Source organism: Calonectris borealis, chromosome 3, assembly GCF_964195595.1.
Source record: "Calonectris borealis chromosome 3, bCalBor7.hap1.2, whole genome shotgun sequence".
In the NCBI taxonomy this organism is placed as follows: domain Eukaryota; kingdom Metazoa; phylum Chordata; class Aves; order Procellariiformes; family Procellariidae; genus Calonectris; species Calonectris borealis.
Genome location: NC_134314.1, coordinates 68,848,242 through 68,874,466, shown reverse-complemented (window position 1 = coordinate 68,874,466; position 26,225 = coordinate 68,848,242). Strand labels below are relative to the sequence as shown.

Sequence of the window (26,225 nt, the reverse complement as noted above, 5' to 3'; positions counted from 1 at the left end):
AATTTGCTTGATGAATTTTATTTCTAGCCTTCATAGAAAGTTCAGTTGCTGCCTGTATTTTTTCTATGAAGGCTTTATAGCATTCTCATCGTGTTCCTATGTATGCCTATATAGTCCTTGTAACACAGAACGTGTTCAGATCTTTGGCTGGTTTATTTAACTTACGGTGTGTCAAGAATGGAGTTAAGAATCATTGGATATGTGCTCATTGTGCTGAATCCATCACTGTCCCTTCTCACATACAACAGCTTGCAAGCACACAACACTGTCTCGGAGGTTGTTACTAGTGTCAACAGGTGTCATTGGTTAGGAAAAGGATTCTATTTAATTATTTCACACTATGCAAGTATCTCAGTCGTGAAGGATAAGGGGTAATCCTCCGGCATTTTATTTGCTTCATATCAGGACTAGGGCAAGGATTTCCTTGCAGCTTGTACCCTGCTTTATCGTGTTGCATCCCCATGTAAAACAGGGTGTTTGTGTTCTTAAGTTAGAAGTTTTTAGTCTGTTAAATGTAGAAACTTAAAGTTTGTTTCAGCAAACATTTATGGAAGTATTGCTGAACATATTAAATGATTGTGAAAAGTAAGTAAACGGTTATAAAAAAAGTCTGAATTGGTTAGAAAATCCCTGACGACTATTGATGATGTAGCTAACAATTAAAAGCATAGATCTTGATTATTGGTGCGTGTAATGGAAGCAAAGTTAATGAAAGGGAGAGGTTTCGATACTTTGGTCTGATATGTTTTTTATTTAACTTTCAGATGATGCATTTGTTATGATTATTTGTACTTGATAAAAGATTTGATTTTTGGATAAATATGATAAGAAACATCATCAAATGAAAGGGAGCACCATTTAGTCTCTGTTTTTGTATGTGAATACATAATCACTTGCATACACAATTTTGGTGCCCTGCCCTGAGTGTGCATAACTGACACGAACAGAACCCCATTTATACTAGACTGTTACTCTGTATGCACAGTTGTGGTTGCATATACAGTCACAGTGCAAAAAAGCTGTGTGTAGATGCCTTCAGACAGTGCTCAATTGAGGTCAAACTTGAGGGCTTATCTCCCACTAGTAATGATATTGCACAACAAGGGTATTAGCGTGTAACTTACATGGGGGTTTTGGTCTACTTAATTTTTTTATCTTTTTTTTTCTTTACCTGGGGGATTAGGAAACTGAAACTGCAGCTGCAGCAGCTTCGGTGGAAAGGGGCAAGAAATGTAAGCCATGAATACCAGGAGAGATCTTGTGCTCGCTGTCAGAAATCGCTTGGGTTATTGATGAACAGAGGTGCAGTATGCAATGGGTGCAGCCATCGCGTGTGCTCTGAATGCCGTGTCTGCCTGAATCCGTGCCTTTGGAAATGCACTGTTTGTTACGCTCATGGGTAAGAAATTTCACTGGTTTGGATAAGTGCTGTTTTACACTGGTTATCCAGTGGATGCACACTGGTTTTGTGTGTACCTCTTGATTTAAACAATTAATGAAACAAAGCCTCTGGTGGAATGAAAATGTTGGATGAAGTCCTGGTAGCAATGAAATTGATGGGAATTTTGTGTTATACTTCATGTAGTCAGGTTTTCCCTTCCTGTACTTAGCAAAACGGATCCTCAGGGTAGGCCAGAGGTAGTGTGGCAAAGGACAGCCAGGACAGCTGACCCAACTGGCCAACGGGGTATTCCATGCCATATGACGTCATGCTCAGTATATAAGCTGGGGGGGTTGGCCGGGGAGCAGCAACCGCTGCTCAGGAACTGGCTGGGTATCGGTTGTCAAGTGGTGAGCAATTGTATTGTGCATCACTTATTTTGTATATTCTGTCATCATTCTTCTTATTATTATTTTCCCTCCCTTTTCTGTTCTGTTAAACTGTTCTTATCTCAGCCCACGAGTTTTACTTTTTTTCTGATTCTCTTGCCCATCCCACCGGAGGTGGGGGGAGTGAGCAAGCGACTGTGTGCTGTTTGGCTGCCTGCCAGGTTAAACCATAACAATAGCCAATTACTTGACAATTTCCTAATCATGATTTTTTTGCCTCATACTACAGAAGTGAGGAACCTGGATTGATGAATGATTTGAAGTAATGTTTCATATACATTTAAAAAGCAAAAAGCATTAATAACATTATCAGGAATTGTTTAAACGCAGTCAAAAATCCAGTAAATTCACTTACTTTGAATTAGTTGTTTTCTCTTTTACTATGTCATCTTGCTTTTGTTTTCCAGGAAACAATCTTTCTTTTACTGTATTGGTACCATTTTTATATCAAAATACTCCATCATAGTCCCTCCTATTCATCAGAACCTTTCTAAACCAAATGGTTTAGCTGTATTTCCACCTTGGATGAAAAATAATATTATATAGACAAAGAAAGATAGTTTTGAAAATGAATCAACAGCTGTGATGGATGATATATATCCCTGTACAAAGGTTAAGGATTTGGATGAAATTTTACTTTATGCCAACACAAGATTAATGCACCACTTCACTCCCTCTTAGGATGCCAAAATGAGATTTAAATAATGCCTGAGGAATGTAAGGCAAGATATTGGTCTTAAGCTTAATGAATTTCTACTACTAGTTTGAAGTAATTTTCTATAGTTTGGAAGAGACTATGAACTATCACTAAAAATATGTTTTCCGAATCCTCAGTTTATTTTGCAATTTATACATAAAATAGGCAGATTAGCTCCATCTATATTTGATACAAAGCAGTTATTTAATTTTGATGCATATATTTCTCTATCTGTGCTTCACGCTATAAGCACTAAAAGGAAAGTTAAAAAGTTAGCTTTCCATATTCTCTTCTAGATACCTCCCTCCACTTCCTCTTCTTTTAAATCGGTTTCCAGTTACTTGGTGGCCGCAGTGGAAATCCCCTCTAGAGAGTACCTAATTGTTAAGCTGCCTTGTATAGTGCCGCGCACCCTTAATTATTTCAAAAGCTTGTCGAGATATTTAATGGTAAAACCAGGAAAGCATTATTTAAATGAATTAAAGGACATTTTTACTTTTTCTTGAGGAAATTACTTTTTTTCTCTTGCTAATGTAGAGGAGTTCTTTAGCTGTCATTGAAATTCTCTTTATAGCAAAGAGACAGCACATTTGATCTTGTTTAGTCACGATGCAAAGTCCGTTAAAATCGGTCAGGCTTTTTCCGTTACCTTCAGTGAGCTTTATATCAAGGCTGCAAATCTCAAGAAGGGTAGGGAGTGCAGCAGTGTGGTAAATGCTACTGAGCACCTTTTGTTTACTCCAGTGAGGGAAAAATAGGGTAATTAAGAAACTTAAGAGCTGATTTTCAAGTCCTGAGCAACCGTAATTTTGAATCTTGGTTACCACTAGAGTATATTTTCCTGAAAAAAACATTATCAGCAGCAGCACTTCTGAGATTCTCTCCTAGACACTAGGGTCGTGTTTGTAACAAACATGCTTAAACACTTCAGTGGAAGGTCATGCAGGGATCGGTGAATGTTCGTTGTTTACAAAATAAGAAATTTAAAAAGCCTTGTGGACTGACAAAGTTTGTATCTTTTACCAGGAAGAGGCATCTCTTAAGTGAATGGTGTTGGTATAGTGTGTTTTTTAAGGGAATCATGTCTTCTAGGAGTCTAGAAAGACATTTGCTTTGAAGGAGGTTAGTCTGTTTTACCTGACAAGGATAATTCTTTATCAGCTTCATTGTCACACATTTGGTCTTAGCTTAGCTTAATACACTCTTCAGCCTAAAAAAAAAAAAAAAAAAAAGAGAGTATTTCCAGATCTGTTTTCATCCTGTGAGAGGTCTAATCATCACATGAGCCTGTGCAGAACTGGAGATTAAACTCTGCGAAGATAACCACGGGTAGTGGGAAGAACATAAAGGGAAGGCTGGAGATGAGAATTGAGGTACTACCTATGCAGAGCCCTTGAAGAGCTAGTGCAGCAGAGGTTTCAGACATTTATTAGTTAATAGATGCATCCAAAGAAAATAAGTATCCTGTCTCAAAATTATTTTAACCTCATTTTCAAACTCATCTGTGTTCAGTTATGCACAAGGATCTATGGTTAGGCATGTAAATAAATAGTACAATCTACATAGGTAGTGAATTTTTTTAATATTCTGCATTGCTACTTACAAGGGTGTATTTTAAATGCCTAAAATGCCTTAAAATCAAGCCACGGAAAGAACAAACAGTATCCTACGTATAGTTTGTCTATTTAATGTAGAGTAAGGTGAGGTGAAATGGCAGACCCAGGGGTTTTGTTGCCTGGCCTTTGGTGGATATCAGTATAGCTCTCATGTTTAGAGATTTTGTTTTCTTAAGGAGGCAAGCCCTACATGAATTTACTGTCTGTATGTTGTTGCCAATTTCAAGCAAGTTTGGCAGAGGGAATGGTAATAAAGAGATTCATAGAAGGAAAATGAACTACTGGGTGAGAAGAAAGTTTAGCAGTGCCTGCACTGAGGAAATTTTTGCAGTGGGACTTCATCCTACAATAAGCATCAGAAAATCTCTAAGGAACAGAAATATTATATATGCCCCAAAAATTAGTAAGACATTTAGATGAGAATTTGGAAACCGAAGACTCCAGAGAATCCTATCCTCAGTTAAAGATTTTTTTGCCTCTTTAATAATGGATTAGTTCAGATTGCAGACTTCATCTAATTCAGTTGGAGGCAACAAAATGCAAGAGTCAAATCTGCTGAAAAACTGCTCTTGACAGAGCTATTTGTCTGATATCATTTTATGCTTGTTAATTGTTACTTTTCTCATCCTGTGATCCTGGTGCCTGTGTATGACGTGGATATCATTGATGTTAGTCTCCACAAAACGGAGAGAGATGGGCTGTGAAGCCGTCACACCATCAGGGTTGCGGAGCTCGGTGCTCCCTGGTAGCCATCCCAAGTTCTGCTTGGGAGCGTATCCTCTATCATTGACTCCCTACTCCTCGGGCTAGGCTGCAGTTGTAAGCAGTGGTGTCAGCACAAGTGCCTGGGGCTGTTATGCAAGTTGCTTGTATAGACTGGAGTGGACCCAGCACTCCTGGCTTCAGAGCAATGCCTAGAGCAGCATGTATTGCTTTCCATGGGCAGTCCTACGTAGCAAAGAGGGAAAAAAAAATAATGGAGGGGAGGAACCCTTTGTTTGCAGATGCACAGCAAAATCAGTCAATGGAGTGAGCAGTCATGAAATCCTAGTTTTATGGTAGGATTAAGAAGGATTGTTGGATTGTTAAATGGTTATCAAACATTTGAAGAAATGCAGTTTGGAAAATGTTGATTCAACTGTCTTTTGCGTGTTTTTCAGAGATGTGAAAGTAAAGGCTGGTGAATGGTTCTTCGAGGAACGAGCAAAGAAATATCCAGGTGAAGGTAAGCGTTGGAACAGACCACAAACTGCTGTGTAATGTCCTCATCTAAGAGAAACACAGAATGTAGTCTGCCACTGTATTTAATGTGGCACTTGGTGAGAGATTTGTCAGAAATTCTCATGCAGTGCGTCTGTCCATGCACTAAATAAAACACAAACACAAACTAGCAGAATGCATTTAAAAGTATACTTTATTTTGTATGAGTAATAAGAATAAGAAAATTGCTGGCCATATCAATTTGAATTAATGAGCGTGTAAGGCTTCTATACAATGACGTGAAATAAATATAGAAATGTTAAAATATATGTGCAGGAAGGAAATGATCTTGCATCCATTGTCTGTCAAAGTTAAAACTTTAGTTGTTTTCACTGAGAAAGTTCTAAAGCTTAAAGAAAAGACAGAATGGAATAAAGAAAAACATGTATAGCTATAAATCAACAGAGAGCTAAACGCTTACTGCTTCTTTACTTTAAGCCAGCTGTGCCATTGCCTTGTGTTCAGTCTTTTCTGTGCAATTAAAAATACAAGGCCCTAAAACAAATTATAGAGGATGTGGATGGATTGTCCTATGGAGAATGTGTTTCACCAACGAAGGGGCGGTTAGTTTTCGTTTTCACCTACAATGATTAGTAAGGTGGAGGGGATTTCCTTCCTCTTTCCCTTGAAGCACCGCTTCAGATAGGCAACTCTCTCACTTCGTGCCTGTCTTAGCTAAATGTTACAGTTTCATTTCCAGTATCTGCATGGTATCTAGATTTAAGAACAGCTGGTAAAAAGGAAAGCACTGGACCTTAAATATCTCTTGGGAAACTTGAATAGGAAGAAGTTTATAAATGGAACAACGTAATCAGGCAAATTTTGGGTAGTAGGTATTCACGAAAGACAGCAGGTAGCATGTTAAGAGACTGAACTACAGTTCCTGCTAAAACAATTAATTTAAATTTGAAAGATTTCGCTGAATTCCATTCTAGCTAACACAATTTCTGATTTTAAGTATTAGTTGATTGATCTTTTAAAGCACTGTTGTATCCCATAACCATTGTTAATAATTTTCCCTCATATTCCTTTCAGCAAGTTTAAAGCCAGTAATTTTAACAATCTCTCTCAGTTATTGGAAAATGCTATGTTGTTCTCAGACACTGAATCTGGTATTGCAAGATACTGACTGTCCCTCTTTCCAGTGAAGTAAATGAATTCTCACCTTGCATTATCAAAGCAAATGCTTGAAGCATTTTGCTTAGTTAGTCTAATAGTAATACTGTTGAAGTCACAAAGATCTAAGGATATACAGAAGATAAGCCTGCAGGGAGAAATATGTTTTGTTTACTTCCTTTGATTAGACTAACTGATATAATTAAAGGGGTTAAAAAATGGCAAACTTTTGAAACAGCAGCCGTAGTAGTTATGTATCCTTCAAACCTGGAGAGACAGTGCCCTCTTTTGGTTTGAAAATATAACACAAGCAAAGTATTCACTGTAAAGTAAGTTTAACTGAAAAAATACATGTTACAGTGAAGTTTTCTCATGTTGCGGAGTTAAATATACTCCATCAGTATGCTTTTTATTAATTTTGTGTAGCTTCTACCTAAAGAATAAAAATCGTATTTTCATAAAAGTGGTAGGTTGCCTTAGTGACTAATAAATTAAAAATCTAAGAAATTAATGCTGCAATAAATCAAGATACCAAATATTACTTATTAATAACAAAGCATTAAGTCTGGAGTTCTGACTGAAATTTGTAACATTAATATGTTGATTATTGTTTCTACCACCACCAAGGTCTGCTACTTATGTGTAAGTAATATATTACAGTTAATGATATCTTCAGCAAAGCATAGATCACATGCTGCTTTCTACATGAGGAATGATTAGTGACTAAAGCCACTCCAGATATTTTCAGTTGGCCATTTGTTACATGCATTTGGCCCTTCTTTCTGTTGGCAATCACTCAGGAGCAAACTACATTTTTATGAGTCTTCATTGTTCGTGCCTGATGGAGCGCTTGCTCCTTGGTGTTCTTTACATCATGTGGCTGCTCACCTGAGGAACGTGACATGGTTGCTATTTCTCCACAGGGGTGGCCTTAGCAAAGGGGTTTGTTCATGTTTGTGAACTAGTCATGCGTTTTCATGATTGTTCAGGTGTCTAGTAGGAAAAGTGAAAAGAATTTTTCATAAGATGCAAGAGATGACCATGTGCCTACTCTTGTGCACATTTTCAAGCTTTCCATAGTGTTTGAGTTTTATGGTTGAAGTGTGCTTTAGTGCAATGGGCCCGTGCACTACCTGCCTCCTGGACCTCAGGAGGCTGAGAGCACTTAGCAACCTGTAGGAATGGGCCTGTTAGCACCCGTACATGATTGCCCTCAGCATTTGTGAAGAGCTGGTCTGAACGTGTCACCTGCGAGAGGTGAACGTGAAATCATGATAGAGTTTGTGATACAGGAGAAACTTGCGTGTTGCTTGGCATGTACACTGACACGTCAGGTGGGGGCTGATTTCACTCCTGACTTGCATGTCCATGAGCTTCTGTAAATCAGTTCCTGAAAAGGCACTGATTTTAAAAAGTATTATTTAGGCGTTAGTAACTGCTGTTGTTGCTAAATGACCTTTGGGTGGTTTTTTTTTTCCTCCTTCACAGGCAGACATGAAACAGTTGGTGCAAAGCTCTTGCAATCTTATCAGAAACTGAGGTAAGACTCATAAAAGGACAAATGGCCCTAGGATACTGAGAGTTTGTAGAGGCAATACATTGTATGTTATAAACCAGCCAGGAGTTTGTATTTTTTTATTACGAAAAACAAATTTCAATACTTTTGATTGGAGTACAAATGATAAAAGCATAGAAAAATTACTATTTTTATCTCTCAGCAATCCATAGAAAGGGTCTCAAGTACAAAAGAGAGTACTATGTTTAGAGTAATAGTTTCTTATTTACTTGAAATGATGTGCAGTATTTTTGTTATATCTGCTTATATTTTTTGCATACCTGTTTACACCATTATCTTTCAAATTTACACACTACTTTTGAATGATCAGAGATTAAAATTATTTACTAGGTATAATAGTAATATCATCATCATTTGCTCAATGGGAGATATTGATGATTTGATAGCTTTAGACTAAATAGTAGACAAGAAGCTCTGTATTCAGTAAGGCGCGTCCGCTTACCAAAACTTAGCACAAGTAAAAAATCCAGTTTACACTGAATAAATACTGTGACTTGAGGCCTAAGCATGACCATACTTAAGTTATTACCAGTGATATATAATGAAATAAGTCTACTTAAACTATATTGTATAAAAGAAACTTTCTTCCTTTAAAAAAAAGAAAGGTAAAATAAGATGCAAAGAGATGGCCTCAATTTTGTGATAATTACCTGTTGAGGCATAGCTGCGCAAGACAGAAACTTATAATCAGCTAGATATGATCCTAGCCAAGGCTGCAAAAGGACTTGCTTTTACGTAGATGTGGTAAAAGAGAATCAAAAAGGAAGTTCACCAGCTGCCTTTAGGGTCCGTGACTGTGCAGTGATAACAGACTCAGTCAGATAACAGTTGGATTTCTTTCACAGACCTGGGCTATTTCCAACAGATGAAATGGCTGGAATGCTGTAAAGGGGCTTTAACAGCTCTGGGCGCAGGCAAGGAGGGATCCTTTTAGTATTGTAAAGAAAGATGACTGTTTTCTGAAAACATCTCTGAAACAGAGGTGCGGCATGTTACACACGAATTGTGTTTTAACATTCGCGATGCAGATTGTAATACTGCCAACCATATAGAAGTCTAGGAAGCCTGTCCTAAATTAGGTCTTCCTGATTGTTTTAAATTAATAATTCTGCCTGGAGCAGCCCAAGATTGAGAAGATAGAAAGGTAGTCCTAACTCTCACAAACAGGCAATAAGCCTGTGCTGCAACTCTTAAAGGCACAGGATCTCAACCCAGATCTTTAGATTGCAGGGAAGACAGATAATAAAGATACTGTGCATGAACGTGGTTCATTTATCCGTCTATTAGCATAATATATTAATTGTTGCACTGTTTATTGTCTCTTAAATTTCTAGTAAAATTTCTGTCGTACCTCCAACTCCACCTCCTTTCACAGAATCCACAGCAGGAAGCAACGTGACGGTAAATGTACATATCTGCAAAAGATACATATACACGCACCTCTTAGGGTGTCATTCATATGAAAAGGCCAGCCACAGAAATGCAGTAAATAGCAACTGCTGTAGCATTGTATTGCAATATAAATGCTGCCTTATGTTCCTTTGTCTTTTTTTTTGATGCTGCATTGGTAGTAGGAGAGAAAGGTCAGAGTCTATAACGAGGGATGTTTTCAATTAGTTTTCAGTTTTTGAGGGAAGTGATTAACCCTCTCTACTTGGCACTAGAATACTGCACCCAGTTTTTGGTGCCTCGCCACAGGAAGCCTGGGCTGACATCTTCTGAGCTCCACTCCAGCCTGAAGGATCCCCATGATCCTATGATACTCAATAGTCATTTATAAAGCGATCATGCCATGTGTTACTTTCATTACTGAGTGAAAAACAGTGAATTTGATGGTTACCTTTGCAATACAGTTTCTAGTGGACAGAATAGTAGGACGTGGCTCAGAACTCATCGAAATCGCACTGAATTGCTATTTCAGTTCATTTTGGACTGAGTCCTCAGGCCCTGGCTTTGAAGCCCATTGCAATTCTGTAAACATTCTAATATGTGCTTACCTGGAGTTTGATGAAAACTCTCTGATTCAGAGGCACAGGAGCATCTGTAATAGATAAGACTTTTCTACTTGAAGTATTAAATACATTACAACGAATCAGTGGTGTAATTAGTTTTATTTACAAAATTGCTATGTGATCTTCCTACAAGGAGTTCCAGTTATATATCAAAGAATATGAAACTGAAAAGATTATTTTCCATCTTCGTACATTAGTGTGACAGTTTTCAACCATGTCAACATATGTCCTCAGATGTATTTGTCTACAGAAGTGAACAAAGGGCTGCAGCCTTACCAGCTGATTGGTATGTGGTCTGTAGATAGGTGATCATGGAAACTTTAAAATATATTTTGTGTTTTCTTACTCTTGGCATCTCCCATTTGCAGGAACTCAGAGAGTCTAAAAGTTTTAATAAATCTGTGGAAAACTTGTTTTTGTCTCTCACAACCCATATAAAAAGTAAGTAGCTTTCACTGCTTTGTCATTCTAGAGTAACGTAGTCAAATGTTTCAATTTTTTTTGCCAAAGTATTGGCCAAAAAAAAGTTATAAACAAAGGGTATTAAGTAATGGCTGAAATTACTAATGCCAAGACTGAGCCAACCTGAAAAATAATACAGTAAGTCTAACTCTCCTTCAGCGTTCTGCTAGTTGTTTAACAAGCTGATGATACCAACCCAGAATGCCTTTCTTGTAAAGATGTGAAAAAACTGTATAATGTTATTTTAAAGTTTACTGGGTGTTCAGATGCAGTATATTTAACTCACGTTAGCACAGTGTAATAACCACTTTCTACTGTAGTGATCTTTGTGTTATCTATCTGACTGAACCCCAGCTGACCCTGTCAAAGAATCTATCATATAATGGAAATAGAGTTTAATATTTTCATTCACTAGCACTTTTCAAGAGGACTTCCTTCCTCTTTCTCAGTCTGTCTGGTTGTGTGGGTTTTTTCAAGGCACACTTCTAAGAGCCAGCCAGTCCTAACAACTCTTCTTTCATTCTGATACTTTTGGTTCCTTCCATTCATTATGCTGCCTGCTGTTCTTTAGGGTGCAGACTGTGTATGCACCTCTAAGGCTAACTACACTGAGGACTGCCAGCCTTTGTGAAGAACAAATTAAAGGCATCAGTGACCAGAGGAAAACAACTTCTGAGCCTTATGAAGATTACAGGGGTTTGCAGATTTGCATGTATTTGAACGAACCTTAGTGTTTTCTTACTAGTCTCGTCTTAGACAACCCCAAATGTGAGATTAGACCTGAATAAATTTGGCTTTAGTGCCTTTCTGCCTTTCCCCCGAACTCTTGTCTTAGCTCTTGTTTGGTCTTTCCTCTAACTTCTTCCACCCATCCTAAAGGCCTGTTCTCCTTTAACTACACAAATGTAGTGTGTGTCTGTGTGAACACATATTAGAGCTATGCAGAGATGCAACGGCTGTCTCTCCTGAACGGCAGCACAGAATTGGATGCAAAGTAATTTATTTTGCTTTCTGTTAGTTTGAAGCCTGGTCATATCCCACAGTTACTGGTAAAGACTGTCAGGACTGCAGCAAGCTAATTTAATAGTTCACTGCTACCAAAAGGAAGGTGCTACTCCCCCCAGTCTTTCTTCTCTCTCTGTTTCTGGCCTTATGCTGCCATCGCTTACTTGAATTAGCATCAGTGTTTCTGGACCCCTCTGGAAACTGTTTTAGCTAATTAAAAGGGCAGCACATTAACCCAGACAAAACACATAGGTACTTTTCTGCTGGTTTAGTGAGTTAAATAGGCTCGAGGTAGGGTATATATGTTGGAGCCTGCACAACAGAGGGTGCTGGGCCATGTGGCCAGGAGCCAGGGATTGAGGAGGGAAGAGCAGTGGTTGCAGAGGGGCATGGCAGCAAGTTGTTAGCTCAGTTCAGCTGTGTGTGAAACCCCACGCAGGTGCTATCATTCTCAGTTAGGGTAGAACCTTTTCATTTGTGAGAAAATAACAGGCTGTTGCAATCACTGAACAATAATTAAAAAGTATAGGAAGTCTTAAAGAGAGAAAGACTTGGGCTTCTTGACTTAAGAAAACAGCTCTTTCAGACGGTATGGCCTCTTAATGAAACCTGGTACTGTGCTGATAAATGCTTTCGGTCACGAGTGTCTAAAGTTAGTACTCTGTATCTTATCTAAATAAAAATGTCCTGGTTTGCAGAGGTATTTAATACACCCAGCTCTTGTGTATTGCAGTAAATAAACCTTGTTATACCTCTGACTCTATCACTGGAACCAGTGTGTGTGCGTGTCTGAGAGTAGTGGGAAGAAAGGATTAGTGCGTGCAGCACAATGCCACTGTTGTACAGGCTGCTCTGTATGCTGTTACCTCCTGTTCCAGCGTGGTTTGGCAGCAACAGGAGATTATAATCCAATGGTTGCCATTTGGTGAATGTAAAATGAGTTGCTGGTTGTAGTTTTATTTGCAGTGCAAAATCACCCTTGGCACTAGAGATAGTGTCCGTCTTACTGACCATTTGAGTAGAGAAGCCAAAGGGGGAATAGATATGAAAACTGAGCAATCATTTCTTTCTCACAGTAACCTGTTCTGTAGCCTGTTCATTTTAAAAGAGCGTGAGGCAAGCTCGTGTTTCTGCTTCTACTGCTGGTCAAGCTACTCAGGTTGTATCTACTCCATTAGATCTCTCAGTCCAGTCTCTTTTATGATCTCTGATGTCACTGTGTATTTTAAAAACCTGGTTTCATTTACAGTCAGGGATGAATATGTCACATGATGCCTTAATGGTGTTCACAGAGTACAGCAAACATCTGAGGACTGATTGCTGCTAAGAACAAAAGTAACTCAAAGTGGCTTTAAAAATCACACTTAAGAGTGCCATTGTTTTTGAATACCATAATGACATATTGTCTGCTGTCTGAGGTTCCTCCACAGAGGCTCACGTTGTGAGAGAAACATTTATTTCTTCTGTATGAATTAAACATAAGATAGCTATTTCATGTACCACTTATAAGTTATTAATTCTTTATGAGAGGCTATCTGGGATTTACAACAAAGTGTCTGCTGCTAAGCCTGCTAGTTTTCAACTTCAGAAATCACGGGTGAGTGCTGCCCTTCCCTGTAAGTGAAGTTCTGACTGTACCCTGAGGAGTAAGAAGCAAAAAGTGGTGCACTAAGTGCCCAATTGTCCTATAGATTTATTTGACAATAAACTAGATGTTACTGAAGTGCTAATTCAATAAGGTTCTTAAGTATGGACATAAGCTTATCCATATGAGTAATGTTATTGAAGTCAATGAGGGCTACTCATGTTCTTAAAATTATATGTGGTTTGGGACCAGAGTATGTAATATCTCTCCTTTCATCCATATTTTGGATAAATGTCTAAATATTTTCCAGTATGCTCTGCTTTCTAATTTCCATTGTCGTGTCACTTTATGTTGTTATAATGATCTTGCTTTTATCCTGCACCAAACCAAACTGCTTTACAAATCAAGCTATGTATAGGGACTATAGTAGCTACTTCTGCAAGGAAACTGAATTTGATAGCATACAGCAATTCCTTGCAGCAGCTATAATGATAGGAAGCAAGGAGTAAAATTTCCAGTTGAAGCAGCAAGAAAGATTTAGGTAAGCAAAATATAATTATAAAAAATGGGACAAGTACTTGCCTTCCCATCTGTTTCTAACTCTTAGGAGATCAATACTAAAATTGCAGGATGAAAGTTTGAAAGCTACAGAATTAGCCTATAAATCTACAGGATTGCTTGCAATGTTTGTTATAGTGACTTCTCTCTTTATTTTCACTTCAGAAATCTCTAAGTCCCAGAATGATATGGCTGACAGACGTCTCCTAACCACAGATTATGGGCAGAACGTGGAAAGAAGGAAGCAAAGAAGGAGCCAGTCTGACACTGCCATCAACATTACAAGCAGGGTATCCGTATTATCATACACAGTCTCTAACTGTAAGGGCTGTTTCAGGAGTGGAATATATTTGTAAGAATAATGACTTACACAGTGGAATTTTACTTTTATTATACAAGCAGGGCTTAGCTGTTGTTCACTAACAGTGGCCAGAACTCTGATTCTTCATGAGGTTTTTGACTGAGTCTGCACACTGGATCTCAGCCCAGGACTGAAATGTTAGACTGAGATTTTACAAAGACCCTCACATAGGGAGGGAGGGGATGAGTCGTTTTGCTTTCAGGCGCTCACAGAGTCTCTTGAGGCTGATTGATGTCTGCTCTCTGTGATTGTTGGGCTGCAGGAAGGTGCTCTGTCTCTTGTCCTCCTCCTGCCCCTCTTGCTGCTGAAGCGGACCAAGCTATGACCATCCAAAACCCATCCTGACACTTTCTGAGCACTTTTTAATTTGGCAAGGAGAAAATGTTGACTGCTGTTAGTTGTTGGGCAACTTCCCTTTTCCTTTTGCTTTGGTTACAGTCTCTAGCTTTCAGTGTTTTCTTGAGAAGTCTGAGAAAAATCCAGTCATCTGTTTTTCCACAAATTGTGCAGGCTGAAGGTGATGTCACATATCTGCTTTAAAGTTACACTGAAGATTTTGTTTTGTACACTTTCACCTCTCAAGTGACTGAACTTTGTCCATACTCAATTTTCCACATAGTGGGTACTTACTGAATCGCCTTGTTCATCTGAATGAGGTATATGTGGTGTGCTAAGTGCCTGAATTAGATGCTGAGAAAAGCTTTTGCTTTGAGCCAGACCTCATGGCAAATATTACTCACAGCTCCCTTGGTGCACGCTTTTCACTTTCCTCTGAAGTGTTAGGTGTTGATAAATGGAAAAGACAGGATGTCAGACTGCATGGAATAGTAGTTTGAATTGGCCCAGCAAGGTCTGTGAACTCTGCAAAATTAGTTCTGGTATTTTGTATGCAATTATATTATAAACAGAATTGGCAACAATTATTAACTACCAGAGTGCTGCTTTCATTGTGGCAAACTACACTTCAGTGTTACTTTATTCCACTGGCAGAGCACTGCTCTTTTAATTCATCAGAAAACATTGGAGTTGGAGATAATATGAACTTAAACTATGCTTCATTGCATGCTGATCACACACAGCCTGTCATGTTTAAAAGATGGATATGGATTCTTTGGCTTGAGAAATGTATTAGTAGGAGATTCCAGATTATTTGTGTGGGTTTTTAATTGCCCATTTAAAGATTTAGGACTTAATTTATGTCCACCCTTTGCATTTTGAAAGATAGATTTCAATGCTGTTTGTGTGTCAGAGCTCTGTTTCTCTGAGTCAGGGAGCTTTTGTTTCATTCAAACCAATTAGACTATATTTAAGCTACAATTTTAGTTTTGCTAGAATTACTGTTGATCTTTTTTTCTTGTGAATGTCATCTTTGCCATTTAGGTTTTTTTAACATTGAAGCAAATTGTACTCGTCTGTCTCTGCACTTATATGATAGCTTTTTGTATCTTTACTGTGATTTTAAAAATCATTTTTAATCTCTGTCAATGGCACTACTGCATTATTCTTCCATTTATTTTTTCTTTTCCATCTTTGTTTTCCTTTAGTAAGGGTAGCTGTTTACATCCTTACTAGAACTATGACTTAAGTTTAGGGACAGAACCTGTTTTAAATTACACTTGCAAAACAACTAATTACTCAAATTTATAACAAAATATGATGTAGAAATCTTACTTGTTGTGATTTCCACCCCAGAAAGAACTTTCATTTTCAGAGAACGAATCGAAACAGTATTTTTTTCCCCTAGAAAGCATGCATTTTTCTCCTAGGAATAGCTGTAACTCTGCCATTTTGAATGTGCAGGGTGTAAGACTTCAGTCTCAAGAGCACTATCTGTTTCTTAAGTAAGTTTTCCAAATCTGTGATGTGTTCAGAGCTTGGTTCCTTCAGATTACAGTTGAAAGAGATTATATTTAACTTCAGTAATAGTGAAAAAACAATCCAATGGCAAGAACTACCAGCCAGTGTAAAATCTGGATTTAGGAAGTTAAATGAATAGTGTTTTCTAGGGCCTCTCACCGTCAGAATCTCCAAGTTCATTAAAGGAACTGCAATTATACCTGCCTCACGGGGGGAACAAGCAGACGTGCAAGCTTTGGAAGCTGTTTGTGGTGCGTCGGTAGCTGTGGGTTACCCCTCCTGTGGCAGCGGATGCATGCTGCTGCAGACGTTAGAGCTCGGCTAGGTGGGAGTCTTGCTTATGTGACCTGATGCTAAGTTTAGCGCTGGTAGTTATGTTGCCTTGTCAATCACTTACATTCTGTTTAACACAATAGAGAAGTCTTTCTGATCCGAGTAGTAACTAAAATTCAGCGTGTAGTACGTTGTTTTGGTTAGCAAGTGAAATTGGTGGTGTTTCACGTTTTTAAAAACCAGAACACAATTTCTCTCCTGAGAAATATGATGATGTTTTGGTCTTGTTTGGGGTTTTTTTGAGACTATATTCTGAATGCATTTTCTGTCTGTTTCCTTCTCACAAGGGAACTTAATGAATTCTTATATCTATTCTCAAGATAGGGCAGTTATTACACATAACCATTTCTGTGTGTTATAATAACAGCATACTGGTTTGGATTTTGCACATCCTGTTTGTTCAGAAGTAATCTCAATATATTATCTCCTTGTTGTCCTCATTCTTTAGTGCTTTCTGCTGATCTTGCAGGAGGGGTTCCCAGGTCTGTTAAATATATATTATCTGTTTCTTCTATGCAAATAAGTCCCAATCCTTTTGTTGATTTGGTCACACTATATTCTTTCTAGTCTTTCAGGTAATCCCTGTTATACAATTTTTTTGAAGAAATTATTTTCTTAGATCCTAACCCTGTAAAATTTCTTACCTCACCCTTTTCCTACCCACTGAACTGTGAACATACTTTTCATAGTTTGTATTATCCAGGGATAGTGGTGTGGCAGAATGAGCTAAAATCTATTTTCAGCATATTTCTAGCCATATGTATTAGTCTTTTGGCACTTCGTTCTATTAACTGTTCTTATTGGTAACAGAGGTGGCTAAAGGTAAATCTCGGGGAGTTTTGCTACTATATGTCTTAATTTTCCACAAATTATCAGTGTTTTCATGGGAAGATTGGAAAGGTGAATGGACTTTTAGTCAAAGCAAAGTCAAGAACACTTCAGAAACTTAGACTTTTTCTATAATCAAAGCTAAGTAAGAACTTGTGAGTCTTTCTATTGTCAGGTTTCTTTCGATCTATATTCATTCTTGCAGAGGTAGACATAGGCATGTGTCATGCATATTGCAAAATACTTTTTTTTTTTTTTTTTATTTCCTGGAGGCAAGATTTTTTTTTTCCCTTGCAAAATTACTGTTTTGTTAAATGCTAATAAGGCCTTTTATTTGTATATTGCTACTTTTGGTGTGTTGCTAGTAGAGTGTTGTTAGTAATTGCTGTGGTAGCGATCCTTAGATTAGGTGATGGTATGTTGATTTTAGAAAATTATGAATATAATGAATGTACTACTAGCTGGGATGAGAGAGTTGTAAATCAACATTTAAATTAAGTTACAACATTGTCTTCGAAAGTGTGCCACCTGCGTGACATTGATCAGAACGAATTGTAGCTATATTTACTGAATTTTCTTCTGATAGCATTCCTGAAGGAATCAGGGCATTTTTCTTAAACTAAAAAAAATTACTTGCTGAATTTCTTACAGATGAAAAGTACACCCAGTCTTCAACAGCTCAACACGGGTGCCCGAAATGACAGTGAAATTCTGACCAAAAGGAATTGCGAGGAGGAAGAAGATATAACAACCAGTCCCACAAGTGATGCAGTTTTCTGTGATGGCAGAAAACATGTAAGTTGAAGGATGAAGCACAACAGAACAGGTGCCTAATGGGGACAGATATAAAAGCTAAGATCTTGTGCAAAATGTTGGTGTATTTTGGGTTATATTACAAAACGAAGGAAGAATTTTACTTGAGTTTGTATCTGATGAAAGACAGACTGTCTTTGGCACGGTCCTCATAGAAACACTGTGAACTTTTTGCAGCATAAGCCCAATCAAATTAATAATGGATAATTGATAGATGGATATACCCATTAATAATGAATAATTGATAGATCAGCTTCCTCTGAACTTTGCAAATGCAAGTAACATTCTTCCCATTTTATATTAGGGTTGGTATCATGATCATGGTTCTCTCTAATCTAGTACCTATCTTTTTCTCTTAAAACTTCATTTAACTGAAGGGTTTTGTTATTCTGCAAGAACTGTGGTAATGGAAATGTCAGTGGAAGTTCAAATGTCAGAATGTTAGTGAATGAAGAGGAAGCCAACGGTGACAGAAGCCAGGGGAGCAGTTCATATGTTTAGGGATGGCACTGAATCATCCTCTGACGGATGGCATTTTGAATACTGCAAATGAGAGAGAAGGAAGCCAGTTATAAATTAATTCAGTACATGCTTTAAAGTCTCTATGATTAACTGTGGAAGCTAATTTCTATGTACTAGTGATGAGGTTAAGCAAGGTGAAGTATCCAAAGAATCCATGACTGATATTGTAACGAAAAAAACTAAAATGACTTTTAGGGAATCAAAATCAAACCAGCCTGCTCACTTTGCAGACGAGTAAAAACACACAGAAGGACCTTGGTGATGTCTCATAGTTTACTGCAATGTAGAGTCTGAGGTGTTAAACTGACAAATGGATAACAATTTTGGATTACATTTGTGATTCTAATGACAACCATTTGAACCGGGCTATAGACAGCCCAGGCTTAGAAGTGAAATATTTTCCACTGTCTTATAAAGGGGAAGGTCAAGTTCCATTAAACTTCCCTTTGTGAGTAAGTGTTGGATGTTGATTACTGCTCCATGAAAATGTATCTTCCAAGATATCAGATGGCATTGCTTCTAGTCATGCCAGCAGGAGTGCAATACATGAAGTCATTGCTAAATCCCCGTTCACTTGAACCAAAAGCATAAGTGATTTCTACATTGAGTGTATGTGACTCCTGATCAGGTGGGAGACATATGTAGTGATACTCAGTCCAAACATCATTAATCAGAACACTTATCCAGCCTCTCTAAATAAGAAAGAGGTTCTGTGGAATAAATATTAGGGACTTTTGCAGAACTGTTTTTAGGACATATGAACTAAGACAAAAATCTATTTCCATTCCTTTGTCATGAAGGATTTTGGTAGAAAATAAGCATTTTCTGGTCAGAAGAATAAAAATATGTCAGTGAGTGAAAGAGCAGAGCTGAACAAAGCTGCAAGGGAGATTGATTACACTGATACATGTCTCGTGGAGGGAACAAGATTACATGCAACAAGCCTCAGGTCAAAACAGTCCTAACACTTCTTGTGACTTCCTCGATAAGCACCTGACCCTTCTTTTGTCAAATTTGTATGTTACTTAAGAGCTTATAAGGTAGAGTAGATAGCTTCTTTAATATAATTACACTGCTGGTGTGAATTTTAAAATTAATATTTGGCAAGCTGCACAAATGAAGAAGAGCATCTGCATGGAAGACAGATATGATCTTATAAACGCTGCTCTGCACTCTTAGCTGCTGGGTTGTGCAATGCCGAACTCCTTGGTTAACCAGTCCTGTGTGGGTGTGGTGTTTATTTTCAGAGGGAGGACACAGATATCTTAGCAATCTAGGGCAATGTTGCTGTGAGAGTAATCACAACAACAGTGTCTTTGTGACATATTCTATGTAAAAAGTTTCTAGGGCTCACATTAAAGAATATCATTCTAAATGAATGGAGACCAAACTATTTTGATTGAGTTGATAATTTGTTACAGTGAAGGCTAGATAGCACCATAAAGTTACGTGTCTGTGCTGGGCCACAGAAAGGATTCTAGTCTCTTCCTTCATTGCAGTTTCATGGCCTCTGTAAATGCTAGACACAAATGTTGTTTATATACGTGGATGGACAGCATCCAAACCTTTGCCCCATAAATGAAAGGAGAACAAAGTGGCTGAGGTGAGCTAGGAAACACCTTCTTTATGCACCAACATATGACAACTGGATGTCTTCGTAATGTTTCCTGAACAGTCTGCTGCAGTATGGAGTATGTCATTTTTACATGGAATTGGGGGATCTTGTAGAATATTTACTGGAAGTGCAAGCCCACTTTTGTTTCCTTTAATACATGATAGAACCTAACGTCTTGGCAGCGTACCCTACTATGAGCTATGTGTTAAAAGCAGTCTAGTTTAATGTTTTGTATGTTCTTAGATTTCAGAGGTTTTTTCACTCTCTCTCTTTCAGACACTTATCCCATTTTCTCATGGGAAGCCACACAGCAGTTTTATTTGGAGGCAATTTCTAGATCTAGAAGTTACCTAAGAAAGCTTTTTCTTAGCCTAGAGAGCTTACTGAAGAGAAAAAGGCAAAGCAGTAGAATTGCAATTACAGTCATAATTTTCATGGCTGTTAATGGAAGCAACAGAATGTTGGTTACCTTAAATCTTCGTGATTTGCAGTAGCTCTGCAGTCATGTCTGTAAAGATACTGACCGTTGAGGGAAATAAATGTTTTGTCCTGTTTGATCTGCAGCTACTTTTCCCAAACATTTGTCTTTTCTTAGGGGAGTTTGTATAGTCTTAACAGCACTTGCACTGAGTCTGGCAATTTTGGCAAGGCTAACGTCATGGGAGAAATAGAGCTTGCCATAAGATACATCTTCAAAGCTTGCATCTTAGAAATTTGCATCAAGGGATGCAAGAACCTGGCTTATGGAGAAGAGAAGAAGAAAAAGTGTAACCCGTAAGTATTTTGTAGAGGAGAAAAAAATAAGGAAAATATTCTGTTTTTAAGATACTTATTTATGTTGTGATTGAAATTGATTGATATATGATGGTATGCCATATTAGCACTTTCAGAACATCCAACATATATACCCTTTTTATATATACACACTGCAAGACAAATAGGTTTCATACCAGTGCTTATTCCATTCTGAACATTTTCTGCTAGTAATTATCTCTTTCCCTGCCTGTGACCAGGCAGTTGGGTATCTGTGTTGCTGATGAGCACCTTTGGATCTCAAGAATAGCTGTTCAGATTTTAGCTCTTAAATTGTGCCCGCAAAATTAATACTTAAGTAGCTAAAACATGAGATGTCATGTTCCTAATTACTGACTCACTGTGGGTCACTGGGTGGTTGCTATACTACTTCTGTGCTTCCATCTTTTGTAATAAGAAGAGAAATTTCAGATACTGCAACACATTTTAAAAGCTAAAGCTGTTTCAAAATTATGTATTATTGTAAGAGGAAGAAATACCTACTTCTGTGGATAAAATATGCCATAGAAATTTTTGGTTGGATAGTTAAGCCTTGGTGATTTGTCTGTTTATTACTAAACGATCCTCTCTGACCATGCAGCTATCATTCATAGAAAATCACCGGGTAGAATACCTAATTACCTGTTCTTGCCCCTGCTGTCACACCGTGTTCGAGCACTTGAGTGACCGCATTGGAATTGTGGAGTTGCAGTCACCTTCACCCAGAAGGAATATGGCTTTTGCACATCTTGCAGAGGATGTTCATAAAGATGAGCTTGGTGATGAAAGAGCCTTGCTAGAACAGCAGCTTATGAAACAGGGCAGTTTGGGAGCACTTCAGAAGTGGGTCAAGGTTCTTTAAGTCCCCTGGTAATTAAGCCAGGCAAACAGTTGCAGGAAGCCTGAAAGGCAATGTGGCAAGTGCTGTGTAGTGAACATTATATTCTCTGTTGGTATATATTTATATATTTCTGTTGGTTTCCAAGCCAACAGAAAAAGTACAGTCAGTGTATTCACTTAACGCACTTGCTGAAAAACAGACTCTTAACTGATGTTTAAAACCTGTTGAATTATTTAGCTTGTTGACTGGTTTGAGGTCTGACTGGCTACTTTTCAATTAAATTGATCTGGGATGATAGAGCAAGGGGCTAAAACTTCTAGTACCTGAATATTTTAAAAAGTAGTTTTACCTATGGATGAGTTTGGAAAGAATAGGGAAGATGTGTAATTTCTGCACTGACGATATGAGATACAACTGATTTTATTTACCCAATAAGTTAATCAAGAGGCTGTTTTAAAATTGGTTTAAATCATGATACCTGAAATATATACAAGTATAGTTTAAAAATATTTAGTGTTATGTTAACAATCGCTCCTTTCCCTGCCAAGCTGCGAGCAAGCACTCTTTATTGCTAATACTCTTTAGTTGTGAAGCCATAACACAAATACAGCCCACTGTATTTGAACTCATATTAAGGGGAATATTTAAGTATTAACATTCACGTGACCTACACATGGAAACTTTGGGTAGGAATCATTGGTGCTTGATATTGGTCCAACTCAGCTTCCAGAAATTTTTTTTACTGGTTTTCATTGAATCAATGTTAGGGCAATTTCAAGCACTTTAGAGAATTTCCCACTTTCATTCTAGTGGCTGTTATAACAATTAGCATTTGTGAGAGTTATGAATTATTATGTATTATTTGTATGAGTATACCTTTTTTTGCTACATGGTACTTGGTTTTGTAAAGATGAGATGTTTTCTTCATGAACAAGTAGCAATGATCCTAAAGTTGATTGAGTTGATTTTTTTTTTTTTTTTTTTGAGCACGTAATATACTGTGTGTTTTTATCATAAAGCTGCCACTACAACTAACAAGGTGACTTCCTTGGTGGCTATTTTATTAGAGGCCAATAGTATGAAAACAAAAGATTCCTATTCAGATCCTAATCCCTTTCCCAATTAGAATAGAATTGAAACACATTAGCTGAATGATATACAGGGATCCTTATAGGCTGTCTGCTTTTATGGAGAAAGGATATAAATCACAATTTGCCATTTCATTGCTTGGAAAATTACAAAGTCAATAAAATTGTTTAAGAGTTAAGAAAAAACTCCTCTCGTCTAATTAATTTTTCTTCTTAGTTTGATTTTTTTTTTTTCCTTCTGATCACTTTCCATATATCCTTTTTTCTATCTACAAGGTATGTTAAGGTTTACTTACTTCCCAATAAATCTCCTCGGAGTAAGCGGAAGACAGCTGTGAAAAAGAGCACAGTGGATCCAGAATTTGATGAGACTTTGAAGGTACTGTTTGTAATTGTGTGCCACTAAGCACGCTTTTCCATGGTAATGTCTCCTTTTGTAATGTACAATCCTGCAAGTTCACAGTCATCCTGATGGGGCAAATCTAGGAGTCACTGACAACACTAATTTAAAAAATCATGTTTTTCAGTCCAAACAAGAGAAAATGCTTTTGGAGTTACAATGGTAAATTGCAAACCGTCAGGAGAGTCTGCCTTTGTCCATGAAAACGCTTTTAACGAATTCCAGTGTTGTTCTGAGTTGTGGCAAAAGCAAAGTGTCTTCCATGGACACTTTTTTTGTACCTTCAGGAACTGGGTGTATTGCAGAGCAGTTAGTATTTTGTACAAGTATCCCTTTGATCTGTTACCCCATTTGTCAGTGCCATCGGGAGTGTCTGCAGTTAGGTGAATGCTAACTGAACTCCACCACCTCTAAAATGTTGCCTGCTTCCTTTTCCCTGTGCAACTGATGCCAGGCCATCTCTTTGTGGTGTCTAATTTCAAACATTAATAATCCCACCACAGAAAAGTAGTTATTATTTTAATTCCTTAATGCCTTGCAATATTACTTCTTGCATCCTTGTAAGAACTGTGTGTAGAAAATAGGAGCCATTATTCTCACTGCACAGACACTTAATGAAATGTGAAGCTGAAGCTGAGTACTGTCAGCTGGGAGAGTTTGGATTAGTTTGGTTGTTCCCAGCTCCAGTTTTGTACTCAGATCACTGCAAACCCATTTTTTGTGTGCATCAGCAAGCTGCAATAACACATAAGATGATGAGTTCTTCAGTAACGTGTTGTCTTGGAAAAGATATGAAACAAAGTTAATGGAGGGACAAACTTGTATTGTTGCTCCTTGAACTACACAAAAGTTTCAGTGTTAACCCCACCTCTTGGTGTGTATGAACATCAAGAATTTGTAGTGAGTGAAACAGGCAAAAAATGTTTGAAAAGACAAATTTGATAACGACAAAAAAAGATTTGTGTAATGTATGTAATTCTTGTGTATCCCAAAATGTGTATATATGGTTTAAGTTGGGAGAAAAAAGAGCCTGAATTTGCAATAATGGGTCCTAATTTTATAGTCCCACTTCAATGTCAGAGTCACACAGAACCGATAAAGGGAGAGTGAGAGCCAGGCCTGAGCTGGCTGCATGAACACTAAAGGTAGTTTAGTTAGAAGTCTTTTAAATTAGTTTAATTATTAGTTCATCCAGAGTAGCAGAAATGGTCAAAAGAGCATAGTGCTAGTGCAGGTAAACTACATTGTGACACTGAGATCCAGCTCAGTGGGATCCAGCTGCAAATTAAGGCACCTGCATTTAAGTAGCTGCATGTGTGAGGTGTGTAGGTGCTCTTGGGAATCACTGGAGCCCAGAGTGATTCAGGGTGATTCACGCCAGAGCCTACACCCAGCTTGTGATTTGCAGCCTAAATGTGGGTATCTATGACCTCACCCATGCCATCGCCTCCAGCTTCCAGTCCAGGTGGGCGCAGGTCACCTGTAGGCTGGGTATCACATTTACCAGTCTCCTGTGGGTATATTAGATACCCAACAATGTCTCAAAGGGCTCTAACTATGTTTCGGGAGTGGATCAGGGCTTTATTTAGTGGTCAGCTGAATTACTTCCTTGCCCCTACTGACTGCATTGAATAGATGTCCACTGACCAGAAGGAAGTTTTAGCACCTTTGTTGGGTGTCTTAATCTTAATACTGGCCTCCAGAGTAGCCAAATGCTGCTGGGAATGTAAAACAGAAATATAAAAAAAAAACACCAGCAAAAATGTTAAGAATTATTTAAAGTTCTGAATTAATAATCAAAATCTTTAGCAAGGCAGGCCAAGGTATTCCTGGAATGTTGTTTCATATTTGGATGAGCATGAACATTATTTAGCATTTAAGTAGTGGGGTAATATGCAAATTGCAAAGCACATTCAGACAACATGGTTCTGTCTGCATCCAGATGCCTTCAGCCATGCTGCGGCTGGGCTTCCTTTGAGCAGGTTATGAGCATGGGCCTGCATTCATCCTGTGTATTGGTTTGTAAATGCTGTTTATCTTTCTAGTACAAGATTGAATACTCTCAGCTGGGAAGTCGGGAGCTTCAGATCTCTGTGTGGCATGCAGGAGCACTCAAATACAGGGTGTTTTTGGGGGAAGTGGTGATTCCACTGGCAGCGTGGAATTTCGAAGATAACTCGATGCAGTTGTTCAACTGGTACAAGCTCAAAGCCAAGGTGATTCTTAATTTTTGTGCTTAGCAGTACCTTAAGAGCAGGATGTAGTGAAAGCTATGAAAAAGATCAGCCTTCTGAAGTCATGGGGGGGAGAATGCTGTCAATCCAGCCCATTACTAAGACGTGTTGCAAACATAAATAAGCTGTGAAAATGATGTGGAATAAAATGATTGCAGTAATGCAGGTTTCTCTATGTCCCTTTCTTCAGCTTGAAAAGCCTGAAGATGATCTTATACAGTACAGTGGCGAACTCCTTGTGTCTGCAAGACTGTCAGTACCAGCCCAGTATAAAAATTTCCAGTTTGAAGGTATAAAACATTTCAGCATACATAAATCCCTTGGCTAGAAAAGAATTGAGATCAATGTAGGACTGACAATGTGTCCATATAATATTTCAGTATGGCATTGATAACAGCTACTGCAAACTGGTTTGTGGTGTATTATATTGTAAATTCATTAATCCAAACATTTGCCAACATCTTTTTGTTCTTTTTACCACCAACAAAAGCTACTCATTATAATGGCAGCAGTATGATGCATCCAGCTGTTTGTCTGGACAGCTTGTGCCTGTCATGGTGCTGCCAGTAGACCTTATTCTGGAGGTGATGCACCAGTTCTACTGCCCAAGGCAGAGCCTGCCAATTTAGGAAAAAGGTGGAAGGGAAATGGCTGCAAGGGTACCAGACCAGCACCCTTGGCTTCCTCCAGTGGTCTCATTTTAGAGGGATTGTTTCACTTCGAAGACGTTAGGTTCAAAATGTACAGTCAGGATTCAGTTTTTGGTAGCGGAAGACTTGTAAGGCACATTAAGTATTGCTGTAGTGTGTCAGAGCAAGCACCTG

At 38.2% G+C, this 26,225-nt stretch overlaps 1 protein-coding gene across 3 annotated transcripts in view; it reads left to right on the top strand.

Annotated features, from left to right (window-relative positions):
• Positions 1 to 26,225, top strand: part of SYTL3 (synaptotagmin like 3) — a 37,115-nt gene that overhangs the window by 5,241 nt on the left and 5,649 nt on the right. For 2 of the 3 annotated variants that reach the window (XM_075146034.1, XM_075146032.1), the window contains exons 3-13: positions 1,184 to 1,399; positions 5,304 to 5,368; positions 8,008 to 8,059; positions 9,430 to 9,502; positions 10,476 to 10,548; positions 13,883 to 14,007; positions 17,748 to 17,891; positions 20,642 to 20,820; positions 23,044 to 23,146; positions 25,213 to 25,383; positions 25,592 to 25,691. In XM_075146034.1, the coding sequence (XP_075002135.1) occupies positions 1,184 to 1,399; positions 5,304 to 5,368; positions 8,008 to 8,059; positions 9,430 to 9,502; positions 10,476 to 10,548; positions 13,883 to 14,007; positions 17,748 to 17,891; positions 20,642 to 20,820; positions 23,044 to 23,146; positions 25,213 to 25,383; positions 25,592 to 25,691 (1,301 nt within the window). The remainder of the gene's footprint in view (positions 1 to 1,183; positions 1,400 to 5,303; positions 5,369 to 8,007; positions 8,060 to 9,429; positions 9,503 to 10,475; positions 10,549 to 13,882; positions 14,008 to 17,747; positions 17,892 to 20,641; positions 20,821 to 23,043; positions 23,147 to 25,212; positions 25,384 to 25,591; positions 25,692 to 26,225) is intronic. The other variant, XM_075146035.1, reaches the window with a different exon arrangement.